This window comes from Rhodotorula paludigena (genome assembly GCF_050403205.1).
Source record: "Rhodotorula paludigena JCM10292 DNA, Rt_paludigena_JCM10292v1_ctg77, whole genome shotgun sequence".
In the NCBI taxonomy this organism is placed as follows: Eukaryota; Fungi; Basidiomycota; class Microbotryomycetes; order Sporidiobolales; family Sporidiobolaceae; genus Rhodotorula; species Rhodotorula paludigena.
In genome coordinates, this window is record NW_027481381.1 from 41,268 (window position 1) to 55,641 (window position 14,374).

The 14,374-nt window shown below is 65.2% G+C and overlaps 3 protein-coding genes across 3 annotated transcripts; 1 reads left to right on the forward strand and 2 right to left on the reverse strand.

Moving 5' to 3' along the window:
* Window positions 1-59: 59 nt before the first annotated feature.
* On the forward strand, window positions 60-5,298 carry JCM10292_001859 (uncharacterized protein; the record flags this gene model as incomplete). Its single annotated transcript, XM_076652470.1, has 9 exons — window positions 60-753; window positions 820-1,039; window positions 1,102-1,686; window positions 1,753-2,302; window positions 2,373-3,218; window positions 3,277-3,951; window positions 4,032-4,334; window positions 4,392-4,855; window positions 4,920-5,298. The coding sequence occupies 9 exons, from the start codon at window positions 60-62 to the stop codon at window positions 5,296-5,298; spliced, it is 4,716 nt and encodes a 1,571-aa protein (XP_076501979.1).
* A 127-nt stretch (window positions 5,299-5,425) lies between these two features.
* On the reverse strand, window positions 5,426-12,478 carry REV3 (DNA-directed DNA polymerase; the record flags this gene model as incomplete). Its single annotated transcript, XM_076652471.1, has 21 exons — window positions 5,426-5,885; window positions 5,946-6,116; window positions 6,173-6,304; window positions 6,360-6,517; window positions 6,572-6,751; window positions 6,808-6,906; window positions 6,965-7,018; window positions 7,077-7,204; window positions 7,262-7,368; window positions 7,425-7,561; window positions 7,620-7,752; window positions 7,808-7,954; window positions 8,017-8,227; window positions 8,285-8,611; window positions 8,667-8,772; window positions 8,828-8,874; window positions 8,930-9,325; window positions 9,381-10,201; window positions 10,261-11,620; window positions 11,683-12,048; window positions 12,109-12,478. 21 exons carry the CDS (start codon window positions 12,476-12,478, stop codon window positions 5,426-5,428), a joined length of 5,910 nt encoding a protein of 1,969 aa, XP_076501980.1.
* Window positions 12,479-12,686: 208 nt separating this feature from the next.
* On the reverse strand, window positions 12,687-14,084 carry JCM10292_001861 (flavin reductase family protein; the record flags this gene model as incomplete). The annotated part of the gene is made up of 9 exons (XM_076652472.1): window positions 12,687-12,749; window positions 12,839-13,032; window positions 13,096-13,253; window positions 13,317-13,382; window positions 13,458-13,582; window positions 13,642-13,647; window positions 13,708-13,863; window positions 13,931-13,984; window positions 14,055-14,084. 9 exons carry the CDS (start codon window positions 14,082-14,084, stop codon window positions 12,687-12,689), a joined length of 852 nt encoding a protein of 283 aa, XP_076501981.1.
* Between the last annotated feature and the right edge of the window lie 290 nt (window positions 14,085-14,374).

Genomic DNA, 14,374 nt, shown 5'->3' on the forward strand with positions numbered 1-14,374 from the left:
TCTGCCCGCCTGCTCTCTGTGCGCCTCTCGCTCGCACCCCGTAGCACGCTCGCGGGCCCATGAGCTCCCCCGCGGCAGCCCGCAGTCCCGCTGCCCCGCTCGTCGCCCCCCACCTCTGCCCCGTCGTGCACGCCTTCACCACGCCCGACCTCGCCGCGAGCCTCGCGCGCAACCGCTTTGCCTCGTTCGCAGACCTCGTCCACCCCTTTGTCGAGCACCCGGGCCTCGACCGCGTCACCGTCCGCCTCCCGTCCACCTACGACTCGCTCGCCCTCGACCGCTGGCCCCTCCGCGTCGTCGACCGCCCGCTCCCGCCCGCCTTCTCCTCCGACCCTGCAGCGTCCCGACCCGCTGGGGGAGCAGGCGCACCCGCGCCGAACGCGCTCCTCTCGCCCGCCGCTCCCACCCTCCCCGGCACCCCCTCGACGCCCTACCACCACCCGAGCCATGCAGAGCGCGACGAGCTCTTCCTCGACCAGGTTGGCGCTCTCGTCGCTGCCAAGGTAGACGAGTGGGTCGCGCAACCGGGCAGGGACGAACTCGACGTCCGGCCACTCGCGCTCCGCCCGAGACCTGGCGCAGACGACGGCGACAGCGCGAGTGCGGGTGCAGCGGGGGCACAGGGAGAAGTAGACGAGGGGTGGCAGGGGCGCGCGGTCGAAAAACTCGCGCCCTGGTTCAAAGAGGTCCGCGACGAGGTGTTTCGCAGGCGCGACATGGTCGAGTGCGACACGCTCGCGTGGCCCATCGGATGTGCGCCCTTCTCCTCCTCCCTCGAGTCGCGTGTTGGTGCCTTTGCCTGATAACCGAGACCCGCAGGCGTCCTCGCGCTGTCGACCTCGCACCCCGACCCGCTCAACGCCCTCTCGGCCCTGTGGGAGCTCACGTCCCCCGCGGCGCTCTTTGCCCCCGCGTCGTACCCGCCGCGGTCCGGCGCAGAGGAGGACGGGAGACACGAGTGGGCCAACCCGGACGTGCTCCGCTTCGTCGTCCTCGTGCACGACTTTGGCGCCGGGACCGGCCGCCAAGGCTGGGACGAGTGTGTCCCCGAACTCTATCCCTTCCGTTCCAGCGTCCGCTTATACACGACCTTGCACACAGTGCCCAGCGCCTGCACGAGACGATCCGCAAGACGTACGGCAACCACACTGCGCTCCTCCCGCTCTTTTCCGCCGCACCTTCGTCGACCGACCCGCAGCCGCCCGCGCGCGGCGCGTCCGACCTCTGGGCCTCTCTCCCCGTGCCGACGCAGCCGCGACCGGGCGCGGGCACGCTCTTTGACTCGTCGCAGCAGGGGGGCGTGATCGGGCTCGGCGTCGACGACTCGGACTTGGACCCGTTCACCGCGGCGCCTGCTCCTGCAACCCCTCCATCGCCGCCGTTGCCACAGCGCGGCGCCGACCTCTCCGAGACGGACCTGCAGTCGCTGCGCGCGTTCGCGCGCGAACTCGTCGTCCAGTCGCTCGTGCCCTTTGTCGAGCGCCAGGCCGTCGTCCTGCACGAGCAGTGGCAGAGCTCGAAGCGCGGGCTCGGCGGCCGCCTCTTCTCGGTCGGGAGGAAGTACTTTGGCGGAGGCGGGACGCCGGCGCAGAGCGCGTCGGCCGCGACGAGTGCGGCGGGGAGTAGGGCGGGGAGCCCGGCGCCCGGGGCGGCGGGAAAGGAGGGGTACAATGCGGGAAAGGGCTAGTGCGTCCGGCTTTCAGGGATAAGGCAGGAATGCGACATGGGCTGACGTTCCGCACGCAACTGCAGCTACCACTACCTCGCGCCCGCATCACAGACGCGCCGGCTCGCCGACCTCGCCTTCTTCCTCGGCGACTACAAGCTTGCGCTGACCGTGTACGAGTCGTGCGCGAAGGACTTCCGCGCCGACAAGGCGTGGCGGCATCACGCGGCGGCCGTGCGCATGGCCGGCCTGTGCCAGCTCCTCGTCCTCCCGCGCGGCGCGTCGTTCGCGCCCCACTCGCCCGCGAGCCCCGAGGCGTACCTCGTGCAGGCGCTCGCGCCCTCGCCCCCGGGCGGCACCGCGGGCGGGTCCGTCGCCGACTTTGACGCGCTCAAGGCCACGCTCCTCTACTACGAGTGCTACCGCGCGCTCGACCAGTGGGCGCTCGCGCCGCCCGCGCTCGTGCGCGCCGCGGCAGAGGCAGACGAGGTCGTCAGCGCAGTCCTCCTCGAGCAGGCCGCGATCGCAGACTTGCATGCGCCCGTCGGCGTCGTCGGCGCGAGCTCGAGGGGCAGGAGGCGCAAGTATGCGTTCCACATGGCCATGGCGGCGGCGCGCTACGAGAAGTGCGGGGTGGTGCGTTCGAGCGGAGCGCTCTCGCACGTTGCACCTTGACTGACCGCGATGCCCGTTATCGATCGCGCAGAAAGCGCTCTCGCGCCGGTGTCTCTCGCAAGCCTCGACGCTGTACCGCCCTCTCGCATCCCTGAGCCCCGCCGACCCCTCCGCCCCGCCCCCGCTCACCTCGCTCCTCGACCCGCGCCTCCCGCCCTCGCCCTCTGCCCCGCTCGCGCCGTGGCTCGCGATCCGCTCGCACCTGCACCACTCGCTCGCGCGCCAGGCCTACACCGTCGGCGCAGCACACGACGCCGTCGCCCACTTTCTCGAGCTCCTCGTCGGCTCCTCCGCCTCTGCGGCGCCTTCCTCGAGCGCGGGCGCGGGCGCGGGAGCGGGAGTGGGCGCGGGAGACTGGCTCGACGACTTTGCGCTCGCGTGGGACCTTCTCGGCTCGCCCGCCTCGGCTGCCGCGTCGAGCGACCCGCATGCGAACGCGCACGCGCACCGCCTCGAGCTCCCCGTGCAGCTGTTTGATTCGCAGGGCGCGCGCATTCGCGTCGGGAGTGTGAGTGCCGCGGGCGCGAGCGCCGCCGCTGCTGCTGCTGCTGCTGCGGACGGCGGCGATGCGGCGTGGAAGGGACTCGAGGACGAGATGCTGCGGCTCGCAGAGTGGGACGCGCAGAAGAAGCCCAGGGCGCTCGTCTATCGGGGGGCGAAAGGCGGCGCTGGGGCGGGTCAGCAGCAAGATGAAGGCGAAGTCGAAGCCGTGCTGGGCGAGACATTCCACCTCGAGGTGCCCGTGACGAACCCGCTCGAGGCGTTCTTGGCCATTGGCGGGCTGCAGGTCGAGGCAGAGGCGGACGAGGACGTGAGCGGCTCGCTCGAGATCAGCCCGCCGCAAGAGGTCGAGTTGGCGCCGCTCGAGGCGAGCAAGGTGCGTCAGTCTCGCGCTCGGTGAAAGCGCAAGTACTCATCAGACGCGACTCTCACAGATCTACGTCCCGATCCGTGCCGCTGCGCTAGGAAGCTTCACCTTCCGCTCTCTGTCGTACCGCTTCAGCGATCTCCTCCCCGTCACCGAGTCGCTTACGGCGCGCTACTCGAAGCCGACGCCCGCGCAGCCGAACAAGCCGTCCGTCCGCCGAACCCTCCCGCTCAAGGTCCGCGTTCGCGCACCTGTTCCCGTCCTCTCGGTCGCCCTCGACGAGCTGCAGCCGAAGCTGTTCCACGGCGAGACGCAGCTCGTCAATCTCAAGCTCACGAATGCGGGGCAGGTGCCGCTCGCCGATTTGCATGGGGCAGTCTCGCACCCCTCGTTCGTGCATCTTGATCCGCCGAGCGATTCCGTCCCTTCCACCTCTTCGCATGTCGTACCGAACCATCTCGCGCCGCCTGACCCTTCCCGTCTTCTCGACACCGACCGTGTCCTCGGTCCCGGCGAGTCTCTCACCATCCAGCTTCTCTACCGCGCCGACCGTGTCGGCTTGCATCATCTCCTGTTCCTCTTCGCCTTTCGCGCCGCCATGTCGACGGGGGGAGAGACCGCGGCGCCCGAGTACTTCACGACGCGCGCAGTGCATGCGCTCGAGGTGTACCCGAGTTTGGAGGTCCGCTACGCTGTGAGACCGCAGGCGAGGGAAGGCGCGCCGTTTGCGCTCGGGGTGGAGGTGCGTTCCGCAGATCTTTTGGCTCATTCTTCCGCGACTGGAGCTCGAAGCTGACGTCGAGCAATACGCTGCTGTCACAGCTATACAACTCCGGCCTCCCCGCCGACGATGTCTCCATCTCCTCCGTCTCCCTAGTCTCGCCTCTTTGGCAAGCCTCGCCCACGAGCGGCTCAGTCGACCTACTCGCGGACCAACCGCCGGGTTGGCAGCAGGGTTCGACTTTTTTCCTTCCCGTCAATGCCGTCCCGGCCGACGTCAAGGGCAAAGGGCGCGAGGATGTGGACGAGTGGACGGTCCGGCAGGTCAACACGCTGCTCGACGGCAAGGAAGTCGGCAAGGCGTTACCGGCAGACGTTGCACTTACGATATCGAGTGGCGCGTCGGTACGCATTGACCGTCCCGCCTTCGAGTGGCCTTTGACTGACAGGTCGCACTCGCAGGCTGCGAGCGGGCCCATAATATCCAACGTGCTCCATGCGCTCGTCACGTCGTATTCGGAGCTGCGACGAGCCGCCCTTCGCTCTCGCTATCCGACCGTGGCAGCCGGGTTGCATCCGCACCTCTTCCCTCTCTTCTCCTCACGCTCCGCCTTCCTCGCCATCTCGTTCACCTCCCCCTCACTCTCCATTCCCTCGTCGGCAGAGCAGTCGGCGCACCTCCTCGTCCCGCTCGACTCGCCGGCGCTCGGCGCTGCCACAGGTTCAGCTATCGCTGCCTCGATCCTGTCAGTGCTCACCGCCGCCGAGCGGAAAGCCGGCGGGCTGTACGAAGAGAGCCAGCGGGAGCGCACAGCGCTGCTCTCGGCTCTGCGGCGAAGCGAACTCGTCGGGTCCGAGGCGGAGGTACCGGCTGTCATTGGCATCGAGGTGGACGAACTGGTGCAGCACGACTTCAGCCAGTCTGGGTGCGTCTCATTGCGGTACATCCGGGTCAAGCGTCGCTTTGCTGACCCGTACGTGCGATCGCAGACCCCTCACGCTTCCCATCCGCTTTGCGATCCGCAACCTCTCCGCCACCGCAACCTTCTCGTACCACCTCTCTCTTGCCTCGCCCTCGACTCGCGGCGTTACGCTGGCCGGGGCGCTCACGCATAAGGGCGAAGTCTGTCCGCTTGCACTCGCCTCGGTGCAGGCGCGACTGTGGATCCCGCGCGCAGGCGTGTTCCAAGCCGGCGCGTACACCTTGACGCTCTCCTGGACGAAGGGTGCAACAGGGACGGTGCAGAAGGTTGTCCTGCAGGGCGCCGCGCGGGAGATTAGGGTGCGCGAGGCCGGACGAGCGTCGGCGCCGTCTGCACCGCCGCCAGCTCTCGCTCCTCCCGTACCACTTGTAGACACGCTGGCGTGATGCAAGATCCGGGGTTGCAAACCTGTAAGACTGAGCTAAAAGGTATACGACAACAGGGCACACACGAGCTATGCGGGAGGGAATGGCAACAAGAGGGACGACCAAGAGAAGACAGACGGGGGTACTGCTAGAACGGAAGGGAAGAGAGCTCGGTGACCTTGTCGAGCTCGTTCGAGTTGCGCACGCGCGCATAGAGGTTCGGGCAGTCGATCGAATCGCATGCGATGGGCTCGAGGCGCGGGTTGGCCGAGCACGAGACGCAAATCTCGTGCAGCGCACGCTGCCGCTGCAGAAGGACTTGCTTGCGGGATGCGAGCGAGTAGGCGACCGCGGCAGGGTGGGCGCGACAGTCGGGGCAGAGACCGCCAAAGCCGTCGGACCCGTCGCACGCGAGGCACCGGTCGCTGATAAAGTGTTGCTCGAGCATGACCGCCTTTCCCTTGCCTTCGGCGACGCGGTGCACGCGCTTGGCCTTGCCCATTTCGCGATACCACGACTTGACATCGGCTCCGATCAGGTTGAAGATGCGCTCGAGCGGCGGTATCATCATGCGTTCGATGTAATGAGTGGCGTCGAGACGAAGGCGTCTGTGTGCTCTCGTCATTAGTGAGAAGCGCCAGTGACAGGATCCAGCAAGCTGGACGTACGAGTCGGCGAGGAATTCGCCAGGAGCGATGGCGCGGTGAACCTGCTTCTGACCCGGCTCGGCTTGAAACATGATGTACGGGACCCGTTCTCCGTACTCAGGCTCCGCTCGCGGGTCGTCCTGCATAGCGCGAGCGGCGACTGCGGCGCCAGGCGGAGGAAGCCGTCCCTCCCTGCGGGTCGAGCGCGTGAGCACGCGGAGACGGGTACTGGCGTCGGAGCCACGTACGCATAGCTGCCGAGCTTGACCTTTTTCGCGATAGTGAAGTCCTGAGGCGAGACGTCGCCGGCTTGCAGCTTCTTCCACTGACGCAGGCAGTACTCCTTGACAAGCGAGAGGTCGGAGGTGCGAAACAGGATCCTGCACGACAAAAAGTGAGTCGCTGCGACCCCATGATGGTCTCACGAAAGCGCACTTGAGACACGTCTCCTGCATCTTTTGCGTGCCGGCAATGCCGTCGCGGCGGATCGTCTCGATGCCCTTTGCGTCGAAATCTGGCTCCTTCTGCTTCAGGTACTCGTACTTGAAGCCGACGTATCGCTTCTTGGCAATCAGTACGGATGGCAGGTACACCTGCGAGAGAGTAGTGTCAGTACGTGCGGAAGGGGCTGCGGGCACGGGCTGCACCTTCTCAAACTTGAGCTTGATGGGTCGCGGGTTCTGCGACGTGACAACCTCGGCCATCTCGTTGCCGATGCGAAAGGCGTCTTCCTTGCTCTTGCCAGGAAGGTAGATGAAGAGCGAGTCGGTGTCGCCGTAGACGACCTCGGCGCCCCAGTCCTTGCGAGACCGGACCGTCTCCATAGCCTGCGAGGTGCGTGTCAGCCTGCATGCTCGTAGCAGCAGGGTCCGAACGGACGAACCCGTTCGAGTGTCTCACGACCGGTCTGGACAATGGCGTCGGCGATTTCGACGGCAGGCATGCGGCCAGAGAAGGTTGCCGAGGTGTAGCCGTAGGTGACCTGCCACAAACGCGTCAGTGTCAGCCTATCCTCAAGTCCTGCATTCCTAGTCACGCACATTGGCGAGGAACTTGAGCGCAAGTTGACGGGCGTTGAGCAGCTTGGTGAGCGCCTACACGCAATGGCGAATCAGCACGCGATCTTGCTGAGCGCACGAGGCCCCGACACACCCGATCGCTCGCAACCGCCTTCATGCTACCTTTGACCATCACTCGCGTGTCGAGCAGTTCGCTGAGCATCTTGTCGAGTAGCCCGCGACGAACGTTCCTCTTGGCGAACATCATGCCGTTGGGCGAGACTGCATATCGTCAAGAGGGTCAATCTCGCGCTCGCTCCGTCAAGCGAGCTCGCGCACTGGTAATGTGGTCTTTGAGCAGGTAGAGCAGGCCGTCAGGGAGGTTGACCTCGCTCGTGCCGAACTTGTTCGAGCCCTTGAAGTCGCTCACGCGGCCGAGAAAGGTACTGCAGGAATCGAGATCAGTTTCGCTCGGAAAGATTAGACGTAGAAGATGGCGTACGAGTAGCAATAATTGTAGGCGATCATGACGGAGGGATAGAGCGACTGGAAATCCATGACGAGGAGCGGTCCTTTGTAGAAAGCGCTCTGCGGTTCCATGATGAGCGGCATGCATTCTGCAGCGTTTTGCCGTCCCACCTGTGACAAATCCGGCTGAGCTCCTGTGATATGGCTCATCTCGAAGGCGGCGACGAACCTGAACGCGGTTCGGCGATAGCAGGAGGAAGCTCTCGGGCTTGCTCAGCTTGAACATGACCGACTCAACCTTGAACTGGCTGCCCCTGGTCCGGACGGAGTTAAAGTCGACGCCGAATACACGTGCCGATTCGCTGAAGCGAACGAGTCAGCGCGGTGCAATATGGTGTCCGTGAGACAGCGACTTACCAGCATTGATCGACTACCTCGGCAGCGTCGATCATCTCGATGTCCATCTCGACGCGGTTGCGCCAGTAGCCGAACACTCGGGCCATCTTGGACGGGTCACCTGAGGTGTACCACTCCGTGAGCGTCTTGTGCGAGAGATGCGGCGTTCTGTCGTGACCTCGACAGCGTCAGTGCGTGCAGATACGATTTGGCAAGTCTGCACCACGCACCGGATGTGAAGAACGTGCCACGCGATGTGCTCGAAGCTGTTCTGCTGAAACTTGTTGTCGGCTTTGAGGATGCGCCAGATGGGCAGGACGTGTCGACCCGTAAAGTTGAGCACCGAGGACTGTTGCATGCCCCACCGGTCATTCTGCTTGTTGCCGAAGCGACCCGTGTCGAAGCGCTTGACGCGGCCCAGCTCCGACACTATGTCCCAACCTGCGGAAGAACCGGATGAGCTCGTGTTGAAGCGCTCGGAGAACAAGAGTGACGTACTGTACTCAGATTCTGCTCGCTCGAGGAGGAAACCCCAGGATGCGTGGTGCACCTCGAAGCCGGCAAGACACTCCGGGTCCCACTCGAAGCGGAGCTTGTCGAGGAGGGCCTCGATGAGCTCGCGCTCGCTCTCGACGACTTCAAAGCGATAGTCGGTGATGCCAAGGCGTCGATACATGTCCTCGTCGCCAACGACGATGACGCCGACATGCGTGTTGTCGGAACGACCGTTGACCTCGAGGTCATCGTTGTCCGATTGCAGGCAGTAGAAGAGCGCCTCGATCGCGTCGTGCGTCGGGTTCGGCAGAAGCTTGCCGCGCGTGTTGACTGCGGAAGCTAAGTATGGGCATCGAGCACCCTCGGAAGGTCAGGAAGTGCTCACCGTGCAGTTCCATCGCAAGCACGGCCATGTGCTGCTTCTCGCGCTGACTGGCGCCCTTGATCGCGGTGAACTTGTCGCTGTCGCTCTTTTGCGTCGGCCCCTCGATCTGTCCTGCTGGTGATTAGCGACTTGAGCCAAGCGCAGAGAGTCATGCTGCGCACCTGGGATTTGACCGGGTCGAATCGAGGCTTGTTGCCTTCGGCGAAACCTGCACGGGACCTCGTGATCAGTTCATTATCGTGCGAAGCAACACTGCGACGAACCATTCTCGGACAGCCAGCTCAGCATGTCGGCCTTGCTCGGCGGCGGCAGGGCAAACTCCCAGGTCTTGACCTCCCGCGATCTGCGCTTGGCCGAATGTTCCGATTCAGGCGTGCGCTCTCCGACAGCGTCGTAGTGCAGAAAAGCCGGCAAGAAGCGGATCGTGCTGCCCTTGAGGCGCTGCACGCGGCCGGCGTACTCGCGCGCGCGCTTCGGCACGTCGGTGGGCTTGCTGTAGAAAGCGTCCTTGTAGACGACGCGAGGCTGACGATACGACTCAATCGTCTCGACGAGCTGCTTAGCGGACGGTGGACGCTCAGCGAAGACGAAGGACCGCCGGGAGAGAGGCAGGTCCGAACGCGGTTGAAGACGCGCAGCTGGAGCCGTGATCGAGTCGGCTGTCGAGTAAATTGGTCAGAACAGCATAGTTCGGTAGGACGTGGGCGGACACACTGTCGCTCGTGTTCTGCGAAGTCTGAATGGGCGTGGCGGTCCTTCCGGACGACTCGTTCGGCGTAGGTGTCGCCGCGCCTGAAGCGAAGGATGAGCTGTCGGACGACGCAAGCTGGAATGCGACATGCTTCTTGGTTGGCGGCGCGATCGTCGGGACGAGTGGCTTGACGTCCTCGTCGATCTCGCTCTCATGGTCCGAGTCCGGCGGAGCGATAGGCGGAGTTGACGCACACGTCGGCAAGACTGATTTTTCGACGTCCATCAAGTCGACGGGAGAGGCGGAGACGATGGACTGCGGCTCGAGCTGCGACGGCACCTCTTCCTTGACAGTCGGTGTGGGATGGTAATCCTCGTCGAGAGCACCCGCAGGCAGATCGGCGAGCTCTGCAAGGGCTTGCGACGGCGTTACAGTCGAACGGATGCGCTGGGGTGAGGGCGATGGTGACGATTCGGCGGACGACTTGAGGTAGTGCTCGATGGGCGGCGCAGTCGAGCGATTCGAAACGAACGAGTGCGAGACGACGGGTTTGAGTGAGGGCTCCTCCGCCTTGACATCGACTTCAGGCGGCTCCTCAAACGTGAAGAGCGCGTGAGCATCGCCGACGGCGGCAGTGGGGATGGGTGTAGTCGGGCGCGACGACGTCGAGGCGATGCGGAAGGTCGACGTTTTGAGCGGGCTGGCGAACGGATTGACCTTGAGCCGCTTCGACGGCGTGACGGCGGGCGAACCGACCAGAGGTCTGGTGCGGAGGGCAGTCGGAGAGGTCGAGGTGCGGCGCGGCGGAGTCGCCTTCTGAGGGCGTTGCGGTGAGGGAGCGGCGCTGCGGCGCAATCGATGACTCAGTTCCTCGACGAAAGCAAGCATTCCACGCCGACGCACATGGAGCTGGCGGCCTGCCGGCCAAAGGCGCCGCCTTGAGCAGAGAGTGCCTGTGCGACCTTGTTCTCCTCGACACGTGCACGCTTGGTGGGCGAAGGGCCGACCGTCTCGTCTCCGTCGCTTGCGGAAGAAGCGAGCTTGGAGCGACCGGGCGAGGTGAAAGGACGCTTGGCCGGAGAGACGGAGGCGGGGTGGACAGAAGAGCGCCTCGATGCCGGCTGATCCTCGTCATCATCGTCATCTTCCGCGCCCGGATACGACGCCTCTGACGGCGCACGCGAAGGGAACCGGTCCGTACCGCCCTGCATGCCCCAAAAGTCGTCGTCCTCCTCATCGTCCTCGCGATCATCCGGTTCCTTTTCCCACTCGCCCTCCTCGACGGACTGCTCCCGCCCGCGCTGCATCGCTCGGTCCATAGCAACGCGAGATCGCCGCAATGCCTCGGCCTGAGTGGCAGGCGGCGGCATGCGGCCTTGCCCACCGACGTCTGCGTCGGCCCCCTCGTCGCTCAGGTCGCCACCCATCTCGTCGTCTTCGTCGTCATCTGCCGCCGCAGGATCGCGCGGTCGGCGACGCTGCGCAGCTCGGGCTGCCATCCCAGCCGCCTGCGATGCCTTGAGGCGGCTCATGTCGACCTCGGCGGTTCCAGCGCGGAGCCACGCCGCCTCGTCGCGAGCCGAGATGGACAAGCCGAGCCCGCGCACGGCCCAGACGCCGAACGGATACTTGTCGCGCTCGTCCTGCTCGAAGCGCTCGTGCGAGACGGCGTCGACCTGCTCGAACGTCGTGCGCACCCGGTCGAGCCACCCGGTGCGCGTGCGCTCGATCAGCCGCTCCTTGTCGTCGACGTACGAGTCGAGCGCAGGTTCGGCCTTGCCGCGCGGCCCGACGCGCGCCTGCCACCGCTTGAGGTCGTCGCGGATTTTCGCGTCGACCTTGGCGCGGAACTCGGGCTCGCGCCGCCAGTTGGGCTTGTCCTTCGGGCGCTGGTCCCACTCGCGCGGCGCGTCGTCCACGATGTCGTACGGGCCCGACTCGCCGCGCGCAGAGCGGCGCTGTCGCTCGTCGTCCCACAGCTCCTTGACGCTGCGGACGAGCTTGCCGCGCTCGATCGAGTCCGGGTCAAGCATCTCGACAAAGTCGTGGTGAAGGTTGCGGGGAGTCAAGCGGCGGCGATTGAGAATGGCGGTGAAGGGCAAGTCGAGCTCGATAGGCTCGTACGAGATCTTGGCGGGGCCGCCAGCATCCACCGAGGGATGCATGCGGTCGTCGGGGACGGTGCGGGTGGTGTAGAGGCGGAAGGCGTACGGGCCGTTGCACGAGGGCGGGTTGTACTCGTCGCTGGGCGTCGGTTCGTGTTCTGTATGAGCCCGGACAGGTCAGCGAGCGGCAGCCAGTCAGAGTAGATTCGACGAGACGAACCTGGCACTTCCTCGCGGATCAGGCACTCGCCAACCTCGACCCATCCGCACCCGTACAAGTTGGCGTCGAGCATGAACTGCAAGAGGTACGGCACATGCGCTTCGAAGACGTCGAACTGGGTCCCGAGGACGGCACCGCTCCGCAGCAGCTCGGCGACGCGGTTCTTGTGGCGCGGGTTGACCATGTAGACCTTGAGAAAGGGTTGGTAGCCGATGTGGTAGCCGTAGAAATTGACGCCCTTGCACAGGACGACGAAAGCGATGAACTGGGGCGGGCCCTGCTTCTTGTTGCCGCCGCGCTTGTCCGGGAGCGAGAGCGCCATGGCGTGGTTGAGCGCTGCACCAAAGCGTCGGATGTAGTCGTTCACTGTCGGCGTCGTCTGTCAGCCGGGACATCACAGGAGCATCGAAAGAGAGGACGACCTGCCGGCGTCGGGGTCGAGTTTCCCCTTGTACTCGACGTAGACGTACGGGTATACGCCGTGGACGTGCGCCGTCACCCTCTGCCCCCGGTCTGTCGCGCCAAAGATCCGGATCGTCGGGACCTGCCGCAGCTCATCCTTTGCGAACGGCGACCGCGAGACGTCGTAGCGCGAGTGCTCGTGCGCGAGGACAAAGTCGATCGCGCTGAGTCGGAAGCGGATGAAGGCGTCTGGCGGAGGCACAGTCGCTGCGCTCAGGCTCGCTGCTGCTGCTGCCGCCGCCGCCGCTGCTCCCGACGAGTCCTGCGGTCCGGGGCGATGAGGCGGTTCTGCGACGGGCGGACCAGGCGCGTCCGCCTGCCCTGAATCCAGCATCCTCTACGTATGCTCGAGCTGACCAAGAAGCGCAACGAGCGCGACAAGAGCGAGGGCCGGCGAGCGGCGAGATGTCAACAACGTCGAGAGGGCGATCGAGCCCGAGTCGAAAGTGGCTTCTCTCATTCGGGTCGCCCGATTGCGCGCACATGTGCAATGTGCGTATCACAGCATAGCATGCACGTCTACTGACAGAGACGGGCCCTCTCTAGACCTTTGCCTGCGCCTTCTTGACCTCGTCCTTCTCCTTCTCGGCCGCGTACACCGGACGCTGCACGCCGGTCAAAGGACGGAGCGAGTCAGCCTCCCGTTTGGCCAGCTGCCGACAATACAGCCCGTAGAAGGGAGAGGAGCACGCACCGGCAGCTCGTACGCCCTCGTCGTGCGCGCATACGTGATCCCGCCGAGCCTCGACACGGGCATGAGCTTGCCCGTGTCGACGATGAACGTCTCGGGGTCGACGAGGTCCTCGCGCGCGAGGAAGAGGCGCACGCGCCCGAGCACGACCGTGCCCGTGCGGGCGCCGGCGTCGTTGTACAGGTGGTAGTGGTGCTCTGCGGGAGGGTCCTGCATGTCAATCGCATGTGCTGGTTGGACTGCGCACACAAGGAACGCACCCAGCTCGCACTCCATCGAGAAGCCGCTCTCGCCGACTCGCGGCGGCTTGACCGTCTTGCTCTGAACGGGCGTGAGGCCGCTCAGCGGCCACTCGCTCACACCCTTCGGCGCGTCGATCGACGTATAGTTGGCTGCCTCGATGAACGGCTCCGAGATGCTGCGCGGGGCGACGTGTGAGTGGCTGCGTGAGCAAGAGTTTCCGACGACAAGCGCGACGCACATGTTGGCGACAAACTCTTTCGTGTCGAGGATGTTCTCGCACGTGCCCTTGAGCTCATCGCCGTTCCTGCGTGCAGACGTTTGAGCGGGGATGAGCAAGGCTTCGTGCAGAAGAGCCAGACTTTGCGACGGGTGGACGCACGGGTGGGTAAACGAGACGACGACGGTCGGCGGGTCGTGGCAGGCGATGTTGAAGTACGAGAACGGCGCAAGGTTGCCCTCGCCCGCCTTGTTGAGCGTCGAGATGAAGCCGATCGGACGCGGAGTCTGCGCGGAAGAGGGGGTAAGTATGCGGAATTCGGCGGTCTCGAGGCAGCAGGACGCACGATAGCCTGCGTACAGATCCCAAGTCAGTCTCTACGCTCTCCTGCAAGAGCAAAAAGGCCGCGCACAGAGATCATCATCTTGTAGAGGTTGAGTGCGCCCGTCGTCTTCGGGTCAATTTCGCGCACGCGGCCCTCGTCGCTCGTCCACGAGCCCTCCTTGACGCCGGGCAGGTCCTCGCGCCCGCTCGCGCCCGTCCCGACGACCCAGTCGGGCGCGGGCGTCTGTTAGGTGGGGCGTCAGCGGGGGGTTCGGTTCGGCGCCGGGCGGAGGGGGAGGGCAGGTGCGCACCTGACTGTACTGCCACGTCTCGGTCGGGTCGAACGGCGGCCGCGACGCCTCGACCTGTTGCGTGCGACGCGAGCGTAAGCTGCCGGAGGTTCACCCGACCGAGGAGCGGGAGAGAGGGGCGCACCTGCTTGAACGGAGGGTGCCGGGATGCCATTGTTGCTACTGTAGTGCTCAGTGTGCGGGCAAGTGCTGGTGTGCAGAGACGTGCGGAGCGAGCGTGCATGAGAGCGCAAGTCCACCGGAAGCCGGAACCTGGCGATCCGAGAGACTCGCTCTCGTCATCTTTCGCGTGCCCATGCTTACAGAAGACCTCGTAACAATTCTAGAGAATGAACGAGGCGGCTGGGCAGGCGAACGGAGGGAGAGGCGACGGTCTGGCTCACGACTCTCGACGCAACAGAGCACTCGAGTCCCGTATCGGCACATCGGCACATGTTGCACGAT